The sequence below is a fragment of the Syngnathus acus genome, chromosome 10 (genome assembly GCF_901709675.1).
Source record: "Syngnathus acus chromosome 10, fSynAcu1.2, whole genome shotgun sequence".
Lineage (NCBI taxonomy): Eukaryota > Metazoa > Chordata > Actinopteri > Syngnathiformes > Syngnathidae > Syngnathus > Syngnathus acus.
This window is the reverse complement of record NC_051095.1, coordinates 17186178-17213247: the sequence shown is the minus strand read 5'-3', so window position 1 is coordinate 17213247 and position 27070 is coordinate 17186178. Positions and strand designations below refer to the sequence as shown.

Here is a 27070-nt window from a genome sequence, read left to right as displayed (position 1 = left end):
GTGCGCATGCGGGGCAGTGCGGAAGCAATGCTGCGTCACTTCCTACAGTTGACTGACTTTGATCAGCTGGATAGCTCCCTTCGGCCGAAATGGGTTTAATCACTGGAGTCTGCGCTTTCTTATACCACCTGCCCCAGATTTACAAATGGCTGCTGAAACCGTATTACATCACCTCCTTCTTCATGACGATCGCATTCTTGGTTGTCCGAAAGGCTCCTGGTTTGTGCGAGCACCTGGCGACGCAGCGTGAGGACGGCAACTCCTGCGACTTTGACTGGGTGAGCACCGAAAGGCCGGGTCGTATAACGCAGGCAAGCAGCGAATAAATATAGAGAAGTCTTGGTACAGCCCAATGACTTTGCGTACTTTCTCGTTTGTCCCATTTTTTTTCAAATAGAGAGAAGTGGAGATTCTCATGTTCCTCAGTGCCATAGTGATGATGAAAAACAGACGAGCAAGTAAGTGTATCCCCCCCCCCCCCCCCCCACACACACAGTTTGCCAACCCCCACCAGACAATTCATTAAGTACATGTAATAAATAAAAGTGAATGCATGAGGAAATAGTGGGTTATACATGCCAGTCAAAGTATTATAAACAATGCAACAACTGAGCATTGTAATCTTTGTGAAGGGAGAATCCAGGATTGCTCGAGCTCTTATACTGGAATTAGCTCAAACAGTAAAGTAGTACCTAATATTTTGGAAGCTATAGCTCAACTGTATTTATTGGGCACTTAAACAACCACAGATAAATAAATAAAAAAAGAGAGAATAAATCAACGTTTTTTTTTTAACTCATAACAATGTGCTATGTTGAAATTGTAATATATTTTTAATGTATTTCTTAAAGCCCATATTTGCACCGGAATTTACCTGAATGGAACAATTGCATGCTAAACTGTAGACTCTTGTGTCCTATTTTTGGTAACTCTTTAACCAGTGTGTGATTTAATGTGTGACCGTTTCAGTTGTCACCTTCCCACATGCAGGACATGCTCCACTACAAACAAGCTAGCTCATTGTTGTGTAAACATTACCCTTGAAGGTTCTCTTTTGACCTTGTTTCAACTGGGTTTTCTCCCATCCATCTTGTAGTTACCTTGGAGCAGCACATTGGAAACTTGTTCCTGTTCAGCAAAGTGGCCAACACAATCCTCTTTTTCCGGCTGGACGTTCGCCTTGGCATCCTCTACCTCGCGCTGTGTGTCGGTCAGTAGCATCATCACAATCATCTCGTGAATATTCTCCATTTATCATTGTCAATCAGGAAGCACATGATAATGAAAAATTTATTTACTACAACTATAAACCTAATTGGGGGAGAGAGAGAAAAAAAAAGTCAGTCTGTCTCTGCCTGTCTTCCCAGCATTTGTCATGACATGCAAGCCGCCTCTATACGTGGGCCCCGAGTACATCAAGTACTTCAGTGACAAGACCATTGATGTGAGTTCATTTGGATATGTCAGTTCTAGAAATGTTATGGATCACTTCAATCTGTTGAGAGTTTGAATGTCCTCCCCACCCACTTCCAGGACGAGCTACAGAAAGACAGTCGTGTCACCTGGATTGTTGAATTCTATGCTAACTGGTCTTCTGACTGCCAGTCCTTTGCTCCGGTCTATGCTGACCTTTCGCTCAAGTAAGAGATGCTTTTTCACTCTTTTAATCCGAATTAGAAAACAAAACTGAGGTGCTAGACTTCCACGCTGCACAATGTAATGCACGGTTGACTTGAATTGAATCTGCTTTGAGGGGTTTGTGTGGTGTGCTGTATCTTCAGGTACAACTGCGCTGGGCTGAGGTTTGGAAAAGTGGATATTGGACGTTACGGAGAGGTTTCACAAAGGTAATTTCTAGCTACTATATTTTCACCTCTTTTTGATCTAATGGCCTGATGTCCTAATAATTTTGTTCACATCAAATGTAAAGCACGCTTTTACCATCCAATCCATGGATCTTTCATTGAAATGCATTAATAACACAACTACCTCTTGACCAGGTACAAAGTGAGCACATCCCCTCTGTCCAAGCAGTTACCTTCACTGGTGCTATTCCAAGGTGGCCAAGAAGTTATGAGGCGTCCAGCAGTAGACAGTAAAGGCAGAGCTATTTCGTGGACTTTCAATGAGGTTTGGGTGCCTTGAGATCCACGGTAGTATTGCAGCTCATAATCTGCCCCCACTAATATTCTTCCCTCAATTGTTAGGAGAACATCATCAGAGAGTTTGATCTCAATGAGCGCTTCCAGAAGTCCAAGAAGATGAACAAGAGTCGTGGTTCGAAGGAAGAAGACCAGCCTAACGCCCAACAAGAGGGGGTGAAGCCTGATTTAGTAACTGGAGAAAAGGAGAAAAGCTCCGAGAGCAAGAAAGACAAGTGAACACTGAGAAGTGTGGTTCACCAATCTACTGTACGTTTTGTTTTTCTAATGATGACCTGCCTTCCAGTATTTTTTTTAAACAGAAAAAACGTTAATAAGATACAATGTAGACTGCTTTAGAAATTGTGAAAAGAGTGCATCCGTGCACTGGTCTGTTTTTGAAGTGGATAGCCTAATTGTGAACATGCAGGATGTGATGAAATGATCAAGGGAAGTTTTGTCAACTTATTTAAATAACTTTTTTGTTTTGTATTTAATGTTTGTTGGCTGCGTAACATCTCGCTACTGTGTACAGTTGTGGAACTTGTGTTTACTAATGTCCCATCTTTCAAAAACATTAAAAATATTCATAGTTAAGCTTCATCACACATTGTGTTTCATCAATTTGTCCTTTTTATTCTCAGAAGACATCTTCAAAAAAATCTGGATAAGGCCATTTTGGAAAAGTCTTAAATGTATTAGATAGTTGAGAAGCTCGTTCCAACCCCACATGAGCGATTTATTCTCACAATAAGTCTTGTCAACATACTTGCACAAATTTGAATTGTTCAGCGGGCGTCATCCTTGGCCAGAGCGGAAGGAAAGTAATTTAGGTTCGCTAAATTATTTTGAAGCAACTTGTGCCATTAATGTCGACTCAATTGTGAACTGGGGAGGGCTACGAAAGAACAATCGGCATGAACAAGAATCACGTGCATGATGAAAAGACAGCCTGCCACAACTCAAAGTATCAGTCTCCTCTTGGGTTGAAAAAAGTGCACATGCTGAATTCAACCAAGTCCTTGATTGGGTAAAACAAAAAAACGGATTAATTGTAATGCCCAATTCGAGCAAACCTTTTTACCTCAGTCAGCTGTGACAGTCAAATATTTTTTTAATCAATTGTTCAATCAATTATTCCATCATTTAACTGGATACAATTTAATTTTTTTATGTTTTTTTCCCCCCGGTTTCCTACCATTTGTTTATTTTGAATTGTTTGGTAAAAACTAAACAATTAAGCAATATCAAACGAGTGGGATTGAAGTATTGACCAGATTTTTTTTTTTTTAAAACCGATTCAGTTCCTGGTTCGATCAGTGTTTTCCAAATTAAAAATTAATGTCATATTTTGATTAACCAAAACCCTGTGAGGATGAATGAATGAATGAATAACCACTCTGCTCTCGTGAAAGACTGCAGAAATCAGAATAGCGACTGTTCAGAGGCTTAAATAGTAGGAATTGGTCAATTTGAAATTATACAACACCTCTAGCTGTGGGTTTTCAAGTCACTTGTACCTAGTAGACAACGCCTGAGTGTGAATTATTATATATATATTTAAAAAAATAATAATAATCAGACCGGCGATACACAATGTCAGGAAAAGGTTTAAAAAAAAAAAAAAAAAAGGAAATAAAAATGTGCTTTGCTTCCCTATAATTGTTCTAAAGGAAGAAAAAAAAATATTGCAAACCAGTCCTGTACTGTATATTCTAGTGATGCACCGAAATGTAAATTTGTGGCCGAAACTAAATATGAGGAAACCCACGACTGAAAACTGAATTCAGAAATTCCGAGCCAAGCACACGTGGCCACCAGGGGCAGTCCTTGGTGGCAGACCAAGGCGATGTGTCGCACTGCTAACTTTGTCTGTCCACCCCCACATCACCTTGTTCCTAAGTCAAATTAACTCAGGCAACTTATTACGCTGAACCAAAATGGACTGAGAGAAAATACCATTCAGACGCAACAAGAGAATGTAAGCGCAAAAGCAAATCTTGTACGAACACTAGGAGCAATACCATGTCTGCAATGTTTTTTTTGGGACCAAAATCTAAAATAGTGTATATTTTTGGGCCCTTTTCAACACATTTTCGGTGCATCCCTAGTACATTTCGTTCTTTAAAACGTATCCAAGCCTTGAAAACAACTCAAAGCGACTGGTTTGACATGTTTTGCTTGCAACTACAAGTTTTGTTTTTCCTGTTTGGTGAAATAAATAAGCCCACCCCTCACTGCCCCTAACTGGCTGGTCATCCATGGATAAGACTAAAACAGTTTGGCTAGCATCGGAAACAAGACAGACGAGGATCTTAAAACTACAAAACTGATTTTGCATAACGCCTCAAGCACAAAACCATTACACAGGTACATTCAACGAAGATGCGTTGCACTCCACATTTTTCTGTGGCTTTTGAAAATAAAGCTCAATTGTTTGCCACGTCCCCAAGTCGACTCTTTGGATCACGACAATTCCGGCAAGAGCTCACGAGTGGCTGATGCAGCCGTCAATTATAAACAGGCAACACATTTGTAATTAAAAATAAACAATGAGACACATACATTTGCCACCCTTATCGATAAGTCATCTTCACCACCTGATGACGGGACCCATTAATAATCTGTAAGATCTTACATGTTTATATAAAAGCATATTTAAAAACAAAGACTTATAAAACTAAAATGATACTGTGTGTTTTATAGGTTGGATGCTCTCAACGCTTTTTACTCGACAGGATGTGTGGTCCATAAGCAAGACAGTCCTCATTGGTCAACACTCATAAATCCATCTTAGAATTCAGTAGGACACTCTCGGGGGTCAAAAATACTGTGTCCTAATGTTACCACGTCAAACCGTATCTGTGCGACTTCTGTCCTTGAGGAAACGGCCTCCAAACGCTCTGTGCCTGTGAAGCAAGAGCCACGTGCAGTCTTTGTTCAGATTGAAAAGGAAAGGCCGGTCGATACCGGGCAGACGGCTGCGCACGCAACGGTGCTTTTGGCTCCGCAGTCATGAATAACATCCAGCTCAGAAAAGAGACAAGTGGAAGTTGTCCAGTGACTTATCTTTTTCTCCTCCTCAGTGGAATAAGAGTGCATGTCACTCAAACCGAAATCTCGTAAGTGGTCCCTCCGACACCGGTCACCTTCTTCACTCCGCCCCCTGGTTTAGATGTGGTGTGATTGGCCAAGATTGTGCGAGAGGACGATCTGATTGGAAAGCAATTGGGAAAGGAAGACAAATGAAGGTGAGAGGTGCTAGCATCAAGTATATAAAAAAAAAAAAAAAAAAAACAATAAGGCTGCGTTCGGAATCATTCACTCATTCCCTACTCACTATATGGGGGTCTCTGTATCACGGACAATATAGTTAAAGCCAAATAAAGAATAATTACATATGTGACATAAATATAACTAGTGGACCTTCCATAAGTAATTTTAAACAAATTGAGAAATTACAATAACATTAGTTTTAAGATGAGTGTAATCAACAAAATTAATACAAATGACGCACTTTACACAATATTTGCATAACTGCCCTCGTTCGTTGGCGGCAGATGTTTTTTCTACTGTATTTTACTTTTCTGGTTACCATTGTTTTTTTTAGTATTTGTCAATGGATTTACTTTGCAGTCACCACACATTCGAATAGCACTACAAAATGGTGGACTTGATTTATACAACACTAAACTGTGCAGTAATTTTCTAAATATGATACACAAAGAAAGACAGACTTAAACATTCAAACTATGCATTGAAGTAGTCGGCTTCAGTTTTTTGGCAACTCCAATATATTTGCTCAATGCAGATCAGTTCTATTTAAACTTCACAAAACACCACCGTTGTTTTTTGTTCACACTAGGTTGGGCATGTCATCTAGATTTTGGCCTGAATTTCAATGTTGGTCAGGTTGGTGGTACCTGAAGCATTTGGTGTTTTTGGAGGTCGAACGTGGCGCAAAATCTTTTAGCAGAACCACATATAGTAGACACAGAGTGATTCCGAACACAGCTTAAGGTTTCTCGCCTATTAAACTGAAAAAAACGACAGGGTTTGAATGGGACGACAAAAGAAAATAGCTACTGGTTGAAAACGTCCGCATGCCGGCATGCTCCTTACACTGTCTGTCTGAAAACTAAAGGAGGTTAAGGAAGACTCACACAGATCAGGGAGGAAGAGGATGGCTGACACAAAGTAAGGAGGAAGAAGAGGAAGATTAGGAAGAAAGGGAAAAGGAAGAGGAGCAGGCTAAGCGTGGCGAAGACGACGTAGCGTTACTCACTGTGGAGGCTGATGCCCTCCTCCGACTCCTCCCCCTCCCAGCGCCACGGTGGCCCGAAGCTTGTGCTGAGGCCCTGCCTCTCCAGTGTAAGACTGGGACTTGCCCAGGGAGAGGCCGCGAGGCGGCGGGGAGACAGGAGGCTCTGGCGAGCGAGCCCCCGGGGAGGACGAGGAGGACACACTGTTACGGGGAACTCTGGAAGAGGAGTCGTGGTTATGCTGTAGCAGTTGCAGCGTCTCGGGAGGCCCGGAGAGAGGGGGCGGGCTGACGGCACGCAGGTAGGCTCTGTGAGGGGAGGAGAAAGTGGCGGAGCCCTGCAGCAGATGGCCCTCCCTCTGCTGGCTGAGCTGAGCTGAGAGGAAAGGTGACGTATAGCCCTGCAGCTGAGAACTTGGGGACAGCGCTTCCGGCTGGCCTCTGACCGCAGCCCCCGTCGAGGAAGGGAACGGAGCACGAGGCTTCTGCAGCGACAACTCATGGGCGGCAGACTCAAACTCAGGGCTATCGGAGGGTGTGAGCAGGCTGTCATAGGACAGACTGCCGTTCCGAGGGGTCTGGTTAGCCAGACTTTTGTAGCTGGTGTCTGTAGTGCCTTCTGACTGGAGGGTGGCCAGAGGATTGTGTGCCATGTGCGCTGAGCGCAGGCTGGAGGAGTGGGAGCCCCCAGTGGACAGAACCAGAGAGGATGGGTATGACGTGTGAGAGCGCCCGGTCAGGGAATAACCTGACATACCCCCCGACACGACAGTCCTGCCTAATCCTCCGGGGCCCTCACCCCTCTCCCCTCCCCCTCTGAATGCTCCCGCACCGCCCACCACCACTGTGGTCCCGTCCAGGCTGCTCGGTTCCGAACGATAACTGGGGTGGCGGCTGGAGTGAAGGATAGAGGGAGACGGAGAGTCGAGACTCTCCCCGCGGATCACCTGAGGAGAGCAGAGGAAGAGAGACAGATATACAGACAGTAGGGGAAGGTGTACACAGGAGAGAGGGTGGGGGAGGGAGCGTGATGAGGATGATGAGTGAGGAGAGGATGAAGAAAGACCAAATCCCCACGTTACCACAGGAAAATTTGCAGAGGCAGTATAGAAACACAGTTCGTCCGACAGATTCCAACAGGAAGAAAAGAGTGGTGGTGGACAAAGGAGGGGGGTGGGGGGGTTGGATGCTTAATCTGTGCTCTACTCCATCATCATCACACTACTGCATTGGAAACATTGACTGGTTCGAACAGGCACTGACGTTGCATGTCAAAGACAGCGATGGAAATACACAGTACGTTGACTACACATTCCAGTCAATGCACTTTAGGGGGAAGGGCAAGATCCACTTCAACACACAGACTGGCAAAGGGAAACACACATGACACTTGCTGAGGACTTACTGATCAACCGATGGCCACTGAATGATCAATTTCAAGTCAAAACAACAACAACAAAAAAGAGGGGCTTGGTGTTAACCACAAAGGACATCAGCGAGACGAGGGAGTAATAGTTTCCAAAGCATTTGGGAATACATCATAAGCAGAAGATAAATGCAAAGGAATGCCGAGTCCTAAAGAGAGTTTTTTTCCAGTTCAGTTTTAACTTCTTGTCTAAGCTAAATCACAGGTTCCAATTGAACACTTTTAGAGCTTATATTGGTATTTAAAACTTCACAGTAGCCCTATTTTACTCTTAAAAGAGTACCTTGCCGGTATGTGTGTGGGCACTGTGGTTCCTTCCTGGGCTGTTGTACGCAGGTCGATACTTGTACATGGGCTGTGTGGGCACACCTTCTGTCAACAAGCTGCTTTCTGCAATTGAGAAACATGGAGAGTGTGTCATTAGGAACAAAAACTATCTCAACTTGGTTACGATATCTATGTGTGTGCCTGCAAGCGTGTCTTACCCTCAGCTTCACCACGAGGCAGCCCAGGGTAACGAAGCTCTGGCTTCGGGGGAGGTGGAGGCTCCGTGTCTGCCGACTGGCTCTCCATTTGATCCAAACTGCTCTTTGACTGAAATGACAAGCGCAGGGGGGCAACAACCATGTTGGAAATTAAACTGGAGGAACTCACTCAAAACCGGATTTTACTTGTTTCCTGAGTGCATAAAAAAACATTGAACCACGGCTGTTAGGCATGTGATAGGGACCAAGCCCTGCAGCAAATAGCAAAATGATTGTGCCCACCATTCCAAATGGGTTTGTAATTGAGTATAGATGCCATAGCAGAGTGGCAAATCACTTAATACCATATAAAGAGGATCATAAAAGGATCATAAATCATCACTACGCATCTAGCATGTATACAATCATGAACCAATGTTACATGAACGACAATTATTTGACAGAGACAAACTGCATTTACAAAAGGCTCACCAATAACGTTAGCTAGCAACTGACCTAAATAACACGCTAGCACATGACTTTACATACTGGCACACACACTTACACATATGGTATGAAGTTATAGAACTTACCTCGTGACATTAATTATTAATTTATTTTTATTTTTTTTACGATACACGAATTTCATTCAAGGAGCGCCAACAAAAAACGAGCACTGCCAATTAACTTTTGCTATTAGCAACAATACAATTCACACATAAGATACAATTTGCCTGCTTTTGTATCGGTCCCAATCAAATAAACCAAGTAAAAACAAAAACAGACATCTCGAACTTTTGCATTTACTACAAAATTTGATCACGCTGGCGATGTATAGTGAGAGACAAACAATGCTCTTCCACGAAATGACAGAAGGTAAAATTAATTTGTGTATCCACCTTCTGCAATTGATAGAACAGAATAGTGGCATTGTGTTTAACAAACAGGCTGCAACCATTTGGCTGCTTTATCAAGACTAGAAGGAAACTGATTGTGAAACAGAAGTTTGGCCATATCACTTTTGTGCACAAGTCACAGCAGAATAAATCTGCCAGGCGACAGCTCGTATCTTGGAAAAACTTAAGTCCTAAGACCAGGCCGTATTTTTGATGTATAGAATAGTCTGCGGGTGTTCACCGTACTCACTCTTGTGCTGTGTCGATCATTCTGGATACCATTATCCAGGACCTTGGCTTCGAGCTGTGCTTCCGTGAGAGGCGGCCTGAGGAAAGGGGGCTGTAGTTCGACTGTCTGAGGCTTGCGGGAACGACCCGTATATCTGAACGAAGGAAACACCAATGCCAGATGACACTCGTTATTTATTCCAATTTTGACTAGAAAAATGAGAGAGGAGGGAAAGAAAAAGAGGGACAATCCAGAGGAAAAAAAAAACCGAGACTTTCAGAAGTAAGACTAACCTGGGTGCCAGTGAGCTGCAAAGTACATGTGAAATATTCCTAACGCAGCCGTTGGTGAAGGGGTTAACACCTCCACGAAACTTTCCTGTCACCTAAAGAGCGCGGGAGATGGGAGGAAGAATAATGTAACATTCATTAGGTGTTATGTCCACAATTCTTAAAATGACACAGACAAATTGTGCCAACTTGTACATACCTGCTCATTTGTGGTCCGACCTCTAGCCACGAGCACAATATGGAACCCAGTCAGGCCAGCAACTGGGACAAAAAACAGACCAGCAACACACATCACAGCCATACTGGTGGGGCAGAAGCTAAGGAGACATATCAAACCGAACCCCAACAAAAGCAAACACGAGAATAGAGAAAAATCCGGAAAGAGTGCTGTCATTTACATTTCGGACACAAACTTAAGGATACGTGACTGCAGCATGTGGTGTGTCGAGTTGCTGGCGGTGGTGCAGCACATAAACGAGGCCAAAGCCAAAAACATCCACAATGTGGGCGGTGAGTGACAGCAGGAAGAGGAAGAAGTAGCGATAGTTGCGCCGACCAATACAGTTGTTCACCCATGGACAGTGGTGGTCAAAGTCCTGACGGAGCAGAGGAGAATTTAATAGAACCAGGACTCCAGGATATAGTCCATCCAGAAGTCAACCTTAGTTAAATGTATATTGAATGCAGGCAAAACATGGTTCATATTAAAGATGAAAATGCCTTATCACACCCATCCATCCATCCGAAATGCTTATCCTCAAAAGGGTCAATTATGACCAAAATTATCAATACTATCACAATATCACCAAATGGTCAGGAAAAATCCCTCATGCACTGAAAACTACCGTAATTTTCGGACTATAAGTCGCGTTTTTTTCCATAGTTTGGGTGGGGGGGGGGGGGGCGACTTATATATGTTTTTTTTCACAAATATTTACTTGATCATTAACACATCACTTACAATTATAGTTGACCACTTCACATGTTATTTTTAGTATAGTTGATCACTTCACATGCTTTGATATCTTTATCTTGAACATATTCAAGACATGAAAAATAGAGAGATCAAATCAAATAAAGTAATTAACACTTTAAAGCGCCATATCCTCTGGACATGTCCTCTGTCACCAGGATGACAAAGGACGAGAAATTTGATCGATGGATTTAAGGATTTGGAGTGACACAAATGGTTTGATAATATTGTTGTTTATGTGATAGTTATTCAAAATATAGTTTATATATCGTTGTACGGGCCTGTGGAATAATTTGAACTGCGGCGCAGCACACGGCATTGTTGACAAAGGACGATCGATGGATTTAATGAATTGGAGTGACACAGATGGTTTTATAAACGTGTTATTTATGTGATAGTTTTTTTTAAATAACTGAATGTTACGTCAGGCCCGTTCTCAGCTCCTCGTTTGTGTTTGTCACGTTAGCATACCGTATCGTTTAGCCTGTTGTTGCTCGTTCATGTCTGTTCTTGGTGTTGGATTTTGTCGAATAAATTGCCCCCCAAAATGCGACTTATACTCCGGAGCGACTTATATATGTTTTTTTTCACTTTTTGGGGCATTTTATGGCTGATGCGACTTATACTCCGGAGCGACTTATAGTCCGAAAATTACGGTACTATGTAATTGTATGTATAATGTATTTTAATACAATTATAAGCACCGTGTCCCGAGTTAACGCGGCCAAGTGTGGGCACTAGCACTCAGTTTTTGATGCACTCCAAACAGCAAATATGAGCAACATACAAATTACGTGGACTTTTAGGATAAGCAAGTGATCCAATGTGAGTCTTGTGCACATACCTCTACACAGTTGTCGCAGACCGAACAATGGGAGCATCGCGGGGGTCGGTAGAAGCGACAGGTGGAGCACCACTTCATGCGCACTTGGATGCCTTTGATTTCCACTGTCTTGTAGAGCGGAGCGCGGAAATCATCCTCTTTGTCCTCATCTTCCTCCGCTATAGAGGGGGTGATGACAAAAGCTAAGATGTTTACAACTACTCCTTATGCACATCTGAGAAAAAAAAAAATCTAACTTGGGTTCACCTCGAGGGAAGACTCCCGGATCCATGAACGTAGCCATGCAGAAGTTGGCCAGCGTGAAGAGGAAGATCACGGCAATATAAACAGGAATGACGGCGGAGAAATAGTCGTACAACCACGGACAGCTACGAGGCAAGAGCAGGAAAAATACATTGTCACTTTAACAAAATAGCAGAATGTATCAGTCATCTATCCCCGCACAGGTCCATAAGGATTTGGAAAGGATTCAAATTCTTGATTTGTGGACTTCCTAGACTTCTCGACCCACACAAAACCCACTCAGGTTCCCAGGGGAAAAGTCTTGAGAGGAGGACAGGGGCCTGAAGTGAGATTCAAAATGCGGAACCTCTTGAGACAGACAGACAGACAGACTGAGATAACACTCTCAAAACCCGTTTTTGCTTTCTGTCTGTACACAGCTTGCAGGGAAAGGGACTTGAATCCATAAAAGGTTCAACAGTTTTACCAACAATTTGTGGGTCCAAATATGAAAGACAACATGCTGTAAACAGAATACAAACACAACGCAAGAGGTATTCAGCGTTACCATTAATACACTTCACACATGCAGAGAGGATATACTAGGGCTGCTCAATTAATCGAATTTTAATCACGATTTTGGCTCCAGACAATCTCAAAATTCATATGATCGAGGACAAACGATTATTTGAGGTTTCCGTTCTGAGATGTGCCTGCGCGACTCAATATGTTCAATAAATACTGTTCCATAAATGCTTTTCCAATTTCAGAAACATGATTGTGTAAATAATCATAATTTTAATATTAAACAGAATAATCGTGATTATGATTTTGACCCATAATCGAGCAGCCCTAGGACACATCGCACCGTGTATAGTTTAATTTACAGTATGTGGACAGCAAGAGACTCACGTGAAGCAGAAGAAGAGCGTGGTGGATCCGACCAGGAAGGTGGTGGCTGCAGACACCGGAACATATCGGCTGGGTCTAAAGGGGCGGGGAGGAGCGGAAACCTGGCCAGCCACTCCTCCCCCGACACCTCCACTGCTGAAGCCCGGCATCAGAGATGGAGCAGTGGGAGGAAGACCAGGTGAGAGGTAGATTTCTACAGTCTACCTATTTGAAAGGCTGCTCTACTAGTTAATATGACAAATATGGTGTTTGTTTGGGAGAGGCCATGGGTTGACCCGAAGCAAAGCAGCATATATGAACGGAAAACAGTCAGCAACACTTCACAGCACTATAACACTCCCTCAAATATATATGCTTTTCAATCATACAGCAATATACAGTTCCACTTGCATGTAGATAGTATGTAAATATAAATGTTTCTATGCAGGACTATAATTTAGGCATAAAAAAGCAGGAGCAATGTGATACAAAAATATGTATAGGAAATTCATAAATATTTTTGTATGGCTTTAATGGTACTGCGCTGGGTGCAAGAAGGTAATTAAGTCTTAGCTGTAACACCCCTGCTTGTGCGTAGAAAAGCGCAGACTTAGACGTTTTCAAATAAATTGCAATCGTTGTGCTCAAACTCCGATTATCTGGCTTGGGGGGAAAAATATGAAAAAGAAAATCTCAAAGTAAGAGAGCAGAAAATGAAAGATTTAGCGGATGAAGGGCCAGCATGCGGAGAGCAGATGCACATGGAGGAAAACAGGCAAAGTATTGAGCACGGTAGCGGCTGATGACTTGTGTGATTGTCCCGAGGGAGCTTATTTAGGCACTGGTTGGGAGGGGGAAGCTGAGGATGGCTGAGGGCTGCAGGCGGGACAGTTCCACACTGTCGAACTGTCAGCAGCGATATACAACTGGAGAAAAGTCAAAACCCAAGTCCAAAGGTGACTTTGGCAAGTTGCTAAAATGCTATTGTAGTCTAAGTTCCAGCCAAGTCCATTCCGGATTCTTTGAGAGCACTGCCGTCGGTTTGTGTGTCAATGTGGCAAAAGAAGAGGAAACACACCCCCCAAAAAAAAAAAAAAAACCACAAAGAAATCAACTCTTTCCAAAAAGAACCCCTGAGCACGTCACTGGAGTGTTACTGGATGTAGAAACCAGGCGTGGATGTAGAAACCTCTCCCACCTCCACGTTCTCTGCACGTTGACCTTCTCTCCCATTGTGCAGCTTTGAAACACGGCCATCTGCAACATGGCAGCTACATAGTCTAATGCATGTTTGTCCTTATAGATTGTCCTCGTGATGTTATTCCTCCACGCCTTGTGATGGCAGATTGAAGGAAGTCGCTGTTTAAAAAAAAAAAAAAAAAAAATATGAATGGTTATCTATCTCGATGTTTCTCTTGCACAGTAACATGATGTCGGTTAAACAAAAGAGGCCTTTAAAGACTTGTGCTTTTACTAGAATGTAGTTAATACAATTTCCCGGAAAAACGACACAAGTCAAAGGAAATTTGGGTGTTCAAACCATCATCACCATTCATAATGTCAGCGAAGACTGTGATTCTTCTCATTGGGTAACTAATTGTCAACTCGTGTGTTTGGATCCAAAAGTGAGTCACAAACGAGTTGTTAATATTGCAGGGCTCACAACTTGGTGCCAATTCTAAAATACAGGTATCAAGTCTGATCAAGACCAAAAGGATTGAAATTGTTTTTATTAAAACCGGTTTGATCCAATCCATAAGCCCATCCTATTATATCATATAAACTCATCTTGACTATGTGAGAAACGCCATAGCGCAGATGACCTGTGGTCATGGTTCTCATGTGCTTGTGTTTCCACATGTGAACAATCATTGTCCAGTGAAGGTGGTGTTTTTAGATGTCAGTGTCAATCAAATTACATTCCATGTATTACTGACCAATTTCATAGTGTTTAGAAAAGTCTTGTTTCAATAAATTGCTATGCATGTAGATATGGTAAGCACTGGTATAAATCAGGAAATACATATTTCAGATAAAATTATAAGCGGGCATTAAAGTTAAATATTTACAATTTAAAAATCTAACGATTCTGTGCACCAAGCTCCAACCCATATAAGCCGTTCCCTGTCAGGACTCCAAAATACTGTAGTCATGTGGGAAATAGAGTATCATATTATTGACAGATACAATGATTACTTGTAATACAGCCAAAAAGTACAGTACATGAAATTGGAGATTTACACTTTTAGAGTATTATCAGGCCGAATGTTCTTGGCGCCCTTCCATTCGCCATGCAGTAAATAAGAATGTTGCTAACATTATGTTGTCTTTTTGGGGGGAAACTGTTGTTGGAGGTGTCTGAAAGGTGGCTTAATGTAGCGAAAAAGGTCACAACATTTCAGACAAGTCATTGCCCTTACTTGTGACCTCACTTGTACTCACATGTGCGCAAGTAAAAAAAGCACAACTTTCAAAATAAAAGCACTGCTTCTATTACTACATTTTACTTGGACTTCAGGGTCACTGTGAGGGAACGTCATACATTGGGAGTTGGGCAGACTGGGGGTGGGGGGGGTCATACTTTGCCCAGGTCTGATCTGAAAGACAGACTGAGTAACTGTGTGGCTTCTTATTTGGCTTTGTTGTGTTTTATTTTATTTATGATGCCACCAAACAAAAGTACAGTAATGACAAAGCTAAGTGTGATGATACTGATAGACCCAGACATTGACCTTTTTGTGACAGGAAAACAAACTGGCTGGCAGATACAGTACAAGCATTACCAATTCATACACAAATGAATTGTACCAAGCGGTTGCTAACAAGTGCACTTTCACTTAACGTAATTCATTCTCGCTGAATCAATAAAACCTTTTATGTACCTGTCAGGTGAGTAGTTTTGCTTTACTTTTGCATGCAAATGACGCCGACGATGTTTTAGTAACAATTTAATATTCCATGAAGCACAGCCAATAAAGTTGATTGGTTTTATGATTGTTTTAGCTGGGAATTCATCTCCTCTTGATAGTTTTGCTTTGAAATGAGAACAATTTGGAAGTCAACCAGCCTCACGGAACACAAATACTTTTGACATTGGATGTTCTCCAACATTTCGCTGCAGACAACTTCCTTGACAAGTCATACACAGTACAAACACATTCTACAGTACTCAACGGCAAATTACGGATCATATTACATATTCGTTCACTTTGGGACACCTAACGAAGCAAAACTTTCACAAGCACTTCACAGGAAGATTAACTTCTGAAAGATGAGTCACTATTGATTTCACCATCACTTCCTTACCACATTGAGTCGTTATTAAAATGTTCAGACACAGTAAAAGAAATAAGCCTGTCACTAGTACTAACCCATTTTTTACCCCGCACAAAACTATGCATTAAGACCCCCTAGTTACTGACATGCAAGCTACATTCACTTTTCGATCCCTTAATGTTAAAAATCAGTGTTAGTGAATGGAATCGCTTCTAAACCATTTGTCCTTCCATCAATCCATTTTCGGAATTGGGTTTAAATGTTACCCTCATTTGGAATGTCGTCGTATTTGTGGACGTCGTTTGCGTCGCCACGGTCGCAAGATGAAAAACTCGTTCGTGCGGTGTGAAAACCCCAATGAAAACTGATCTGGAGGAGCAAGCGTAATCGGATCGTTTGGACACGCCCCTCTTCCAAACAACCGAGTCGGGACAAACGCGGAGCTGTCGTACTGACACGGTGACACTGTCTGTTGTTAATCATCTCATCTGCCCCACACCAAATCCCACCAGCCCTGCACTATAATGGACGTTAATCCTAAAATCTCCGCGTCGCCCGTCATGTTACCGCAACAATTCACAGCTGAAGCTAACGGTCACGTCACCAGGCGTCAAGTCGTGCAAGATTTCAATCAGTTTCATGCTTAAAGATTCCCAAACAACCCTGTACTGTGTTCAGTCCAACATAAATATACACTGTTTGATAGATCATACTAGCGCCATGATTCAATGATCTGTCCTAATAGAGAGCTGGCTTTGAACAGGCCAGGGCAGTGTTCGGCATCATCATCATCATCATCAAGCAACGCAAATAACCACATCAAATTACCGCAATAACCAACGAGCCGATGTGTGATCTCAAATGACAAAAACAACGGGTTTTACACGCAGTCTCCGCTCAATGATTCGTTGCGCTTTACCTTGCCTCGAAAGTTTTGGCGAGGGCAAACGCTAACGGAGTTAGCCGACGAGCAATGAAACCTTCACACTCTCGACATCGCCTCTTTGGCTGCCACCGTTCATCAAATATTCAACAGCCTTTACCGCGGGTATTGAGAAAAGAAAGCCACACGTACCTAAACAACAAAAATGGTGAGTGGTCTTGCTCACGGATGAGAGTAGTTTCGGTCCAACCTCAGTTAGCCGATAGCATATCGCTTAGCTCGCCTAGGCCGACAACGGAATCCCGGAAAAGGAGCATTGTATGCTGGTCCTCCAGGTGGGGCGAGTAGCCAACCAGAAGCCGGGGGCGTGGTCTTACGAAATTGTTCAGAAACATCACGGTGCACTTTTCTATTTGCATCGAAATTTTAACACGATCGAAACAATTAACCTGCTTTTTATTTCGATTTTTATGACTTCTACATCACCACAATGCAAACAGAAATTGATATTCAACACAGACAACAGTATCTAAAAAGGTAGTGGTTCCAAACAAACAAACACGCAAACAAACACACAAACAAACAAGCAACAAACAAGAAAAAGGACGATGCCAACCCCACTCTGGCCCTCATTGCATGCAGTACATAAGAAAGTATACATAAAACAGAGCAGGGTTGAACATATAATAATAATCAGAAGAACTTCAGGAAGTTCAATTATATTTGCATTGAACACAGCTAGAGTTAAAAAAAAAAAAAGGAAGTGAGGTGGACAAAAATAGCCATTATAGAGCCTAGGTTATTATAGCAAAAAAAATACAATAGAAAAGAATACTCGGAAACCCATTTTTAATCTACAGGGTGAAACATGAGGGGGAAAAGTCAAGAATGTTAAATTTGACTTGCAAAGTAAGGTGTCAAGTACTGAACAAACAAATGAGTTCAGACTATACTTTCCAACATTTTTACATATAAACATCATCAGGCATACCATTTGTATTTTATTGTGCCTTTATTTAGTCTGAAGTTATTTTTAATAATATTCTCATAATAATCTGAATCAGTCTCCCTTGCACATTTGAAGTTGGAGGTTGTCAGCATTGATTGATTGATTGAATATTTATTGATCCCCAGGGGTGGGGAAATTCAGGCCCCAGCAGTATCCATACCACAGAGTGGGTATACAAAAGACACACAGATGGCATGAGCGCAACTCAATGAGCTCTCAAAAGGCTGCCACACAACGGCGCCACAAAGAAAGTCAGAAAGTGCTCAAGATAAAAGCCATCAAAGCAAATCAAAGCTAAAAGACAAAGGGAAAAAAGGTAACAGCGGCCTCTGCGGAGTTTGTCTGTGCTCATGTGGGTCTTCTTCAGGTAATCTTGACTTCCTCCCACATTTCAGAAACATGACTGGCAACTCATCCAGGGTGTACCCCGCTTCTTGCAAAAAAAATACACTGATGCATGATACACATTTTTATTCTTAACGAATAATTTGTGATAAGACAAATAAGGTTTGTATTTGTAATGAGACAATAAAAAATAACTGACGACAGTCTATAAAATATTACTTATCAAAAATAGCACAATACAATCTGGCTTATAAAACAGACACTACAGAGTCAGTTCTTTAAGCATGCCATTATTTGGGGTCATCAGGACCAACAAAGCAAAATAAACAAGGCCACGTCACCTTATTTGGTGTCCATGAAACGTATGTCCATGATGAGCAGTGTGTGCCTGGGCAGTGGTCTGGGTGCCGGGGACAACACTTTCATCACCTGTGCTTGTGTGTCTACATTGGTCACTACAATAAAGCCGCACACAGGACACTCCACAATTCCTTTTTTTGCCCCCTCCTCTCCATCCTCTGCACTGCTAACACTTAGCACGTGATAGGTGAGATCTCTTCCTGGTGTCACGGGAACCAGCTTCAGTTGAGTGTCATCCTGAGACATTCCCAAGGGCAGGCATGAGTCCGGGATGGAAGGTGCCCCAATTTTATAGATGCGGACATCAGAGAAACGCACTTCGTATGAGAAAGGGTAGAAGGACACTCCGCGGAAGCCGTAGAAGTATTCCCGGATTTTCTCATCCCGAACGTCGCGTCGGCACTCTTTGGAGCGCTCCACCACTCCCCCCGACTTGGGCAGGAGCACGACGCGGACAAAATGAGGAAGATCTCGTTTTAGTTCGTTGTACAGCCTCTCGTGGTCCAGCACCAGCACCACGTCTACCTCGAAGGCGGAGGCACAGTGGACCAAAGCCTGGTATCCAGAACCCTTCACCCAGCCACATGTGTTGATGATACAGCCACCCACGCTCGCCTTCCTGTTCACTTCACAGCGCTGCGAAAAGACCTCAGCTAGACAGGATGTCAACTTGTGGGACACAAAAATATTTCAGGTCATTGGGGTAATCAAATACACTGGAAATAAAAAAGTTGACACCTCCCTCGTCCACGTTTTTATGATATGAAAAATGAGACTATGACATATTTAAAAACGTTTTCTAACATTCCGAACAGTACAGCTTGATAAATTTTATTGTCTTAAATATTTTTGAGAGAGGACATAAAAGTAATTTTGATGCAGTTCCATAAACGTGTACACCCTCATAACCGGTATGTGGCTGTCTGAAGATTTTAACCCATCACATTCGATGTGTTTGTGTAAAATGTAGCTGACCGTAACAATCTTGTGTTGGCTCAAAACATTCCGGCTTCCGCTGGGAAGCAAAAAATAAAAAGCAGGAAAAGCCTATTAAAACATTCGAAATGCAGATATGGTTAATCAGAGGCACTTTAAGTGGTAATAGGTGTTCGTTGGCTCACATTTAATATGAGTCTTAACGTAAGTGGTTAATCTGATCGCAGCCACATCTCACTTATAGGCGGGTGTGAACACTTGTGCAACCACATTATCTGAGTTATTTATTTTTACTTCCCTCAAAATTATTTTAAAAAGTTAAGTGAGTTGTACAGGTTATAGTCATGGTGGCTAAATTTCAGAAATTATTTATCATTTTGGATGTCATTCTGCAAAGTGACATTTGAACAAAGGTGTGCAGACTATTTATAACCATGCTAGCTACAGTAAATGTGAATTTTGCTTTCATTTAACATTCCAATGTTTGGTCTGGTTGTCACCTTATTGTAAAGTTTGATGTTGGTCCCTGGAGAAGTGGATCCAAAGTGGTAGACCAAGGGAGCCTGGACTGAGAAGCCTTCCTCCACATCTGCTGGACGTTCGATGCACAGAGCCGACACTGTCCCTGGGACTGACACCTTGAGAAAAAGTGAAGTACTTCAAATCAAACACATTTCATGAATACCAAATATATTTCACCGGGGAGATGTTCAATCCATCCATTTTCTGAACCCGCACTAAGGATGTCACTATTTACACCAGTCCTCCTCAAAAAATCCAGCAGATGATATAATTATTACATAACGAACAAATTATTTCAATTTCACGCTATTTTCAATAGAAAATTAGCATCACAAATATTGACAACGATCCAAGACCAAGATGTGTTTGACTTGGAGGTTCCACTGTATTGTTTTTTCATAGCCAATGAATCTGAAATTTAAAAATAAATAGTGCTTCTTCCTTTCATGCATGACGGGTGTGTGCGGAAGGTTCATACCCCGCTCTGGCCGACATCCAGTTCCACCAGCGTGGGCCTCCTGCCCACTCTCACAGCGTAGCTCAGTAAGAGTCGACACACCGTCGACTTGCCCACGTCTGTAGGTCCAACCACCATCACCTATGAAAAAAGAAACAATCATTTACCCCATTGATATTCATTTAAATGACATTAATCCCTCCAAGGCACCTCAAAAAAGTACATTTGTTATTTAATATGTAAATAGCTCTCTATATTGAAATTATAACGTATTTAACAAAAACAAATGTACCCTTGGCCCTCTTTCATTGTCCCGCTCTGCCTGTTTTCTCATCTGTTCCAGCGCAGCATGAGTGTTCAGGTAGAGCAGCATTGGAGTATCTTTGGACACATAAGCCACCTGGGGTAGTGACGGAAAGAAGCTGATTACTGAGCATGATGAAAGGCCACACAAGCATTAAATGCCAAGCAGGACAAGCATCGTGGTGACTGACCTCTGGCTTCCCGTATAGGTTCACACTGCAGCCTTGCCACGTGAATACTGCAATCTTGGCACCAGCTCCAAAAGTGTACTTCTTGTTTCGGTTCAATTCCGAGCCAAACACTTCTGCCATTCCTGTGAGGAGTTCCAACTCAACCTGCTCTGCAGCCTCCCCGGCCTCCACCTCAAAACGAAGTTCAGTCTCCTTCTCCAGGTCATATCTGGTGCCAACTTTACCTGGTTGCAATGGATCATCACTTGGCTTTTCTACCCCTTCTGTTGCCATGATAATGCTTGTATAAAAAGGAAAAAACGTGTCAACATCGCCATATAGATCATTTACTTAGATACACACATTGTTTCGATATGATGAATTCGACTTGAAAAATGTATTATTGAAAATGTCGACGCTGACCAAACGATATTGACTGAAGAACAATACAGATATGGAATAGTAACCTTAGCATTGATAAGTTTCCTAGCATGATTTCCGTTGAATTCAGTTACAGTAGTATTTCTTCTCGTGTGGAGTTTGTAATTAAATTTGAGTCTTAAGCAGTTGTTAACAAGCAATTGTTAAGTGCTAAACAAAGCCCAAATATAGAGGACGCTAACAGAAGGGTTTGCCCATTATTTCAAGCCTATACGTCAACAAAATTTTAAAGATTAGAATCAAGCCACTTATATACATAGATACCATACTTATATACATTGATACCATACTTACACGTGTATTTAAGAATGTTTTCTGGCGTCAAACACTGGTAGTGTGGCCGTGTGAAAGTCGCGTCCTTATGACGTAACTACTAGCAACCAATAGGAGGAGAGGGTAGACGTGTTTCCTCCTGACTGCTATTTTTGCATTCAAAATATTTCTATTCAGTTTTTCTACATCTATTGTTCACTTTTCATTTTTTCTTAAAATATATCGGTGGTGGGGGTTTAGGGATAACCTTTCTACTCTGTTCTGCTGTTGAGCTAAATGCTTTGTAAGCTTTGCACATTTGTGTGAATTTTATAGATACAATCGGTGTCCCGAAACACCACGGCGCTTTTATTCAATTTTAATGATGTATGGAGAATTACAGTCATATATAAAATAGTCTTGTGACTACCTCGGGTTCGTCCCATACATTGCCTCGTAATAAGTACAGAAAACAAATAATCCCATGAAAATACACACACCGCCACAAAAAATGTAAGTTTTTATTTCGAAAAGATCTAAATACCACAAATTTTGAACTTGAACAGACAAATTGCGCAACAGTGTTTGGTTACGGAAGCATTTGCTCTAAAAAGCTCCAGTAGATGTCGCCAAGTGTTCATATACATGTATGTGAATTGGAAAATATTGGTTCATCAGAGGAGAGACTGAGCATCCAGTTTGGTCACCTCCCCGTCATTCTGTTTCCACAAGACACATTCATGAACAATTACCTGCCCGAAAGAGAAGAGGGGTCTTTTAGGATGACAGTATTATCATAGGGAACTGAAAGTCTGTGTTTCCCAGCAACAGCCCTAAAAACACCACTGCTCTAGAAGAGAGCTGCATGACGGAATGGGCCAAAACACCAATTCCAATTTGAGCAAATCTGGTCAAGACCTACAGGAAACCATTGACCTCTGTCATTGCCAAAAAGTGCATATTACAAAGCATTGAATTGAACTTGTTCTTGACCAAATACTTATTTTTCCTCTGTAATTTAAAAATAAATTCTTCAAAAATCCTTGCATGGAATTTCTTTTTCACATTCCGTCTCTTACAGTTAAAGAGTACCTGTGATGAAAATTGCAGAATTCGGTCATTTTAAGTGGGAGAACTCACACAATCGGTGAGTGACTAAATACTTTTTTGCACCACTGTACCTTGGGACTGACCAATTTTGACTGAGTAATGTTATACCACATCTCTCTATATATTGTTGCATCACATGTGTCATAACAATGGGCTGGTCATTTTCGACCGGGCGCAGCCAGCTCATGAGCGCTCATTGGTGTGTCTGGCTATGAACAACATTCAAAACCAAATGAAGTGCTGAACATTATTTCTTTCTTATTATTTGACCAAGCTCCAGTAGTACCGACCGGTAGATGCTTTTCGTTAGCCCGGTATTTTGTATTGTATGTTTTACGCTTAGATTGACAGTAATGAGATGAAAATGACAAACCTTCACTTTGCATCTAGTCAGTAACGGCAGCTTCCTGTAAAGCAGAAACTACAACATCAGGGTCTGGAAATTTGAGCTTACGAGGTGGCCCCTTTTTTATTCCGGTCCATAGAGATGTTTCTATGAGACACAAAGGAAAGATGTCCTAATCTCAAACCAACTTTACAATAGGAAACGTAATGTTGATGAAGTAATTCCTATCCCAAATAAATAATTGAAAAAACAAGCAATATTTTAATGAAAGTATAAAAGTATATAGCACAATTAAGCCCATTCCTTCAGCTCACCTTTGTCTCCATCTATGAGCGTGATCTCAAAGCTGTTCCTGCGAGGCTTCTCAGGGTTGAGGACCACAGTCAGTTCAGGGCGTGCAGCCAAAAGGGCAGCTTTTATCCCCTCGGCATTACGCCCATACACTCGTCAGCTCTTACTGCAAAACAATAACAGATCATCGCAAGGATATTAAATGTTAGTGCTGCTCAGCAAGTTGGTAAGAGTTTGAGTACAAATACTTACATTTGAGTACTTGCCAATACCAAGTATGTGATAATGCCATTATGTCTCATACTTATCATGAAATGTTGTTTTATTTCAAATAAATGTTCAGAATCAACAACCATTCTTGAACATAGATTAGATTTCATTCAAATTTAACACAAGTCACAATTTGGCAGTTTCATTGCGCAGGCCTGTGAGCACTTTGACATATCTTCAACCAGCAGTCTAGAACCACCGGGCCATAAAGGGTTTCTCTCTATTACATGCGTGTACGATATACTTTTGATACATGTCAAGATGCTACAGCAATTCGATTAACTCCGTTACCCATGCACAAGCAATAAATGAGCAAAACACAGACCATGCACATGGCCAGCTCTTCACAACATTCGTCAAGCGAGCAGTAATATATTATGTTCATTTTCATGAACTAGTACTTTGTTCTGTGGTGCCTAATGTGGGCGTATTTCTGGAGTAAGTGCTGCCTGTACCACTCATGCACTTTATATTAGTTATCTGTTACACGATTAAGAGTTACCATGGTGACCATATTAAAGCATCTATTGCTCTTATTATAGAGAACCATCATCCTCTGGGCTGGGAGAGGACTACTCTACCACTGAGCCATGCCGCCTCCAATCAGCCCACCATCGAGCCCCTCCACCCGATGTGGTATTTTATTGTATGCTTACCAGTGTTCAATCACCACTCTTCTTTGGTCTTGGAGCTCAGGTACCTCTTCTTCCTTCGCCGTCTTGGCAGGTTTTTCCTTCTTTTCCTCGTCCTCAATTTTGCGCTTACTCCCACGGCGGCCTGGAGACGTTATCCAACACTTTGTTTACATCAATAATAAGCAAGGTGTTTAATTGAATAACATACAACAAAACGTGGACAGTACTGCTGAAACCAGCGATTTGTGGTTTGGTATTTGAAAATTCTCAAATAATAAAAAGGTATTTGTAAAGACATAGGCTAGAGTAGGATTGTTTAAAACAAACAAAATACACATGACCAACCTGCTCCAGACGCCATTGTTGTTATGAAACTTTCGCGGGTTAAGCGGACTGTACGAACATATAAGGTGATGGGGGTGTGGACGAAACCAATACTAAAGCTTTTGAGAACGAACGCAGCACCCGAGCTGAGAAAGAAGAGAAAATCTTCTATTGAATTCATACCACGGATTGTCAACGTTTGTGGGTCCGGTGTCCAGTTAAAAAAGGGAAATTGGGGGATACAATTTTCCAAGGACCCCTTTTTATCGCCACACATTGAAATCTGGCCTGAAAACTTTATTGTTCACTGCAGCTGTTGCATAAAGCAGAAATGCAGTTTTGGAACGGGAGTGCGTCCTTAAAGTATTCACAACGTTTCACCTATATGACAATTTGTTGTTACTGCCTAATCCCAATATCAAATACATTCATTCTACACACAAGAAAGAAAGAAAGAAAGAAAGAAAAGAAAGAAAGAAAGAAAGAAAGAAAGAAAGAAAGAAAGAAAGAAAGAATGGTTCTTGAGTGGCCCAGTCAGAACCCAGACTTAAATCCAATCAAACATCTAAAAAACCTGAGGCTGGCAATTAGACGAGCTCCCAAGATTTAGCAGCTCATTCTATTTGCTCACCATTTCGTTTAATATGTTGGTGCTCATTTTGATATGTTATCACAATAGCTCTGATTTAAGTTGTGTCGTTCTGCTAAGTCACCATTCTGTCACTTGCAACTGAAAATCTTTGCATGAAAATAACCGTAGCACAGATGAACACAAGGTCCTTTTGTTACTTTTAGTAATCCCTAAATCTTCTATTGTGTTTAACAGCTGAAGTATGATATCCAAAAGGCAGATGAATATGCGAGAAAATCTGCCAAGTACCAGATTGGATGTGCTCAATTACTGTTGCTGTTCTTCAAATCCAAAACCACTACCATATGGGGGGGACCAAAATAATCACAATTGACATTTATAGAAACTGTGTGCACGTATATGTTTGACGACATCAGAGGGCGTGACTGTGCCAAAAAACAAAGGCTGTCAAATCTAGTGTGAGGCCATGTATGACTCATGCGTGCTCATGATGTTCATCTTTTATATTTTCTTGACAAACAATTCCACATTCACACTTTCACTCTTGGCTCAGTGTCAAGTTTTTTTGCATTGCAGCTGTTATGAGTTTATGTAGTCATGTTTCCTCATCTCACCATGCTCTCCTTTTTTCCCAAGTCCAAGCCAGGTGACGGTGCTCCTAGCTGTCACCCAGTGACATCAGTGTAGAAATGTCACTTGTTACTTATGCCATTTGTTATCTATATATGTCTATCTATTTGTTTCAAATTAGGTGTCTAGACTAAGATTAGGGCTTCAAAGTTGGGACACAATTTATAACAGTGATTAGGGTTTTGGATAATGGAACCTGATACCAGGTTTTGGTATAGGGCAGATACAGGTACGTATTCCCGATACGTATTTCAAGGTATTGAGGACTCACAAAGGCTGCCGATACCAATCATCGATAGCAGTCGCTGGTGTCCTCTTGTGGCCATTAATTGGTATTAATTAGTAAGTAAATGTGTCTGTCTGTCTGTCTACCTGCCTGCCTGTCTACCTGCCTGTCTGTCTGTCTGTCTGTCTGTCTATCTGTCTGTCTGTCTGTCTGTCTGTCTACCTCGCTTTCTTTCTCGCGCTCGCTCTCTCTCAGTCTCTCTCTCGCTCTTTCTCCCTCACTCCCTCCCTCCGTCCATCCGACCGACCGCAATTATAGATTATACTTCATTTAACACCAATATTTGTATGTAAATTAATTTGACTGTGTTATGACTGACTGTTTCTGATACACAGTAGCTCTGATATCGGGTCTCATTGGACGACCTCATTATTTTACTCTTTGTTGGTGGATTGACACCCAGCATCAGTTACTGACTCAAAGACTCAGGTTACCATGAGCCTGACAAAAAGAACTGGTCATTACAGGCTGTAGTTGAGCACTTATAAAAGTTGGTCTCTGGCTGCTCTATTCTATTTTATTTTATTTTATTTTATTGTTTTTTATTCTACTGAGCCGTAGACACCAATGTGCAAATGTGTCAGTTTGTCTAATCCAAATATGACATGTGCAAAAGTGAACGTCACCAAAATACGTCAATGGCACACCAACTCATAAGGGCCGACGCACGTTTGAAGCATCTGCATGTGCGTAAGCGAGAGACAGCGACAGCAAGAGAAAATTGGTGTCCAGACAAAAGAATGATTGACAGCATACAACGCAGGCACAAGGGAGCGAGATCGGAAGATGGGAAAGTAGCACACAAACATTTTGGAAGACAACGAGTAGGCGCTGTGTACGCACATAATCAGAGTGAGATGACTTCCTCTTCGCTAATGGCCTTTACATTCATAGTTGTCAGATCTAAAAAAAAACACAATTGATTGAAGATTTCCATGGTTATTTACCAATGCTTGTGCTCCTGTTCATCATATGGTGACAATCACCAAGTATTT

The 27070-nt window shown here is 41.8% G+C and overlaps 4 protein-coding genes across 5 annotated transcripts; 1 reads left to right on the top strand and 3 right to left on the bottom strand.

Moving 5' to 3' along the window:
* The first annotated feature begins 5 nt into the window (after positions 1 to 5).
* Positions 6 to 2744, top strand: tmx2a (thioredoxin-related transmembrane protein 2a). Its single transcript, XM_037262482.1, has 8 exons — positions 6 to 278; positions 398 to 458; positions 1097 to 1210; positions 1368 to 1444; positions 1534 to 1640; positions 1782 to 1847; positions 2001 to 2130; positions 2208 to 2744. The coding sequence occupies exons 1-8, from the start codon at positions 90 to 92 to the stop codon at positions 2379 to 2381; spliced, it is 918 nt and encodes a 305-aa protein (XP_037118377.1). The 5' UTR covers positions 6 to 89; the 3' UTR covers positions 2382 to 2744.
* A 513-nt stretch (positions 2745 to 3257) lies between these two features.
* zdhhc5b (zinc finger DHHC-type palmitoyltransferase 5b) lies at positions 3258 to 17125 on the bottom strand. Of its 2 annotated transcripts, XM_037262478.1 has the most exons (13): positions 16989 to 17125; positions 12659 to 13996; positions 11771 to 11892; positions 11525 to 11682; positions 10131 to 10303; positions 9907 to 10009; positions 9711 to 9802; positions 9439 to 9571; positions 8314 to 8422; positions 8112 to 8218; positions 6427 to 7349; positions 6305 to 6328; positions 5250 to 5354 (listed from the first exon to the last, which is right to left on the bottom strand). In XM_037262478.1, the coding sequence occupies exons 2-12, from the start codon at positions 12805 to 12807 to the stop codon at positions 6310 to 6312; spliced, it is 2088 nt and encodes a 695-aa protein (XP_037118373.1). In that variant the 5' UTR covers positions 12808 to 13996; positions 16989 to 17125; the 3' UTR covers positions 5250 to 5354; positions 6305 to 6309. The 2 variants fall into 2 exon arrangements, with proteins under 2 accessions (XP_037118372.1, XP_037118373.1); XM_037262477.1 differs by lacking the exon at positions 6305 to 6328 and having other exon boundaries at positions 3258 to 5354.
* A 1134-nt stretch (positions 17126 to 18259) lies between these two features.
* clp1 (cleavage factor polyribonucleotide kinase subunit 1) lies at positions 18260 to 21739 on the bottom strand. Its single transcript, XM_037262213.1, has 6 exons — positions 21634 to 21739; positions 20920 to 21199; positions 20718 to 20825; positions 20447 to 20566; positions 19947 to 20084; positions 18260 to 19179 (listed from the first exon to the last, which is right to left on the bottom strand). Exons 2-6 carry the CDS (start codon positions 21190 to 21192, stop codon positions 18493 to 18495), a joined length of 1326 nt encoding a protein of 441 aa, XP_037118108.1. The 5' UTR covers positions 21193 to 21199; positions 21634 to 21739; the 3' UTR covers positions 18260 to 18492.
* Positions 21740 to 22082: 343 nt separating this feature from the next.
* selenoh (selenoprotein H) lies at positions 22083 to 24693 on the bottom strand. The gene is made up of 5 exons (XM_037262212.1): positions 24589 to 24693; positions 24265 to 24385; positions 23362 to 23504; positions 23075 to 23194; positions 22083 to 22343 (listed from the first exon to the last, which is right to left on the bottom strand). Exons 1-4 carry the CDS (start codon positions 24602 to 24604, stop codon positions 23088 to 23090), a joined length of 387 nt encoding a protein of 128 aa, XP_037118107.1. The 5' UTR covers positions 24605 to 24693; the 3' UTR covers positions 22083 to 22343; positions 23075 to 23087.
* Positions 24694 to 27070: the final 2377 nt, after the last annotated feature.

What these genes read in the sequence shown, in the direction of transcription:
- tmx2a (XM_037262482.1), top strand. Translation starts at nt 90, where the DNA reads ATGGGTTTAATCACTGGAGTCTGCGCTTTCTTATACCACCTGCCCCAG. An exon ending in GATGAAAAACAGACGAGCAA is followed by an intron (nt 459 to 1,096) that starts GTAAGTGTATCC and finishes TCCATCTTGTAG; the next exon opens with TTACCTTGGAGCAGCACATT. An exon ending in TACGGAGAGGTTTCACAAAG is followed by an intron (nt 1,848 to 2,000) that starts GTAATTTCTAGC and finishes CCTCTTGACCAG; the next exon opens with GTACAAAGTGAGCACATCCC.
- clp1 (XM_037262213.1), bottom strand. Translation starts at nt 21,192, where the DNA reads ATGGCAACAGAAGGGGTAGAAAAGCCAAGTGATGATCCATTGCAACCA. An exon ending in ACCTATACGGGAAGCCAGAG is followed by an intron (nt 20,826 to 20,919) that starts GTCAGTCACCAC and finishes TCACTACCCCAG; the next exon opens with GTGGCTTATGTGTCCAAAGA. An exon ending in TGGATGTCGGCCAGAGCGGG is followed by an intron (nt 20,085 to 20,446) that starts GTATGAACCTTC and finishes CTTTTTCTCAAG; the next exon opens with GTGTCAGTCCCAGGGACAGT.
- zdhhc5b (XM_037262477.1), bottom strand. Translation starts at nt 12,807, where the DNA reads ATGCCGGGCTTCAGCAGTGGAGGTGTCGGGGGAGGAGTGGCTGGCCAG. An exon ending in ACACCACATGCTGCAGTCAC is followed by an intron (nt 10,010 to 10,130) that starts GTATCCTTAAGT and finishes CTGCCCCACCAG; the next exon opens with TATGGCTGTGATGTGTGTTG. An exon ending in ATGATCGACACAGCACAAGA is followed by an intron (nt 8,423 to 9,438) that starts GTGAGTACGGTG and finishes TTGTCATTTCAG; the next exon opens with TCAAAGAGCAGTTTGGATCA.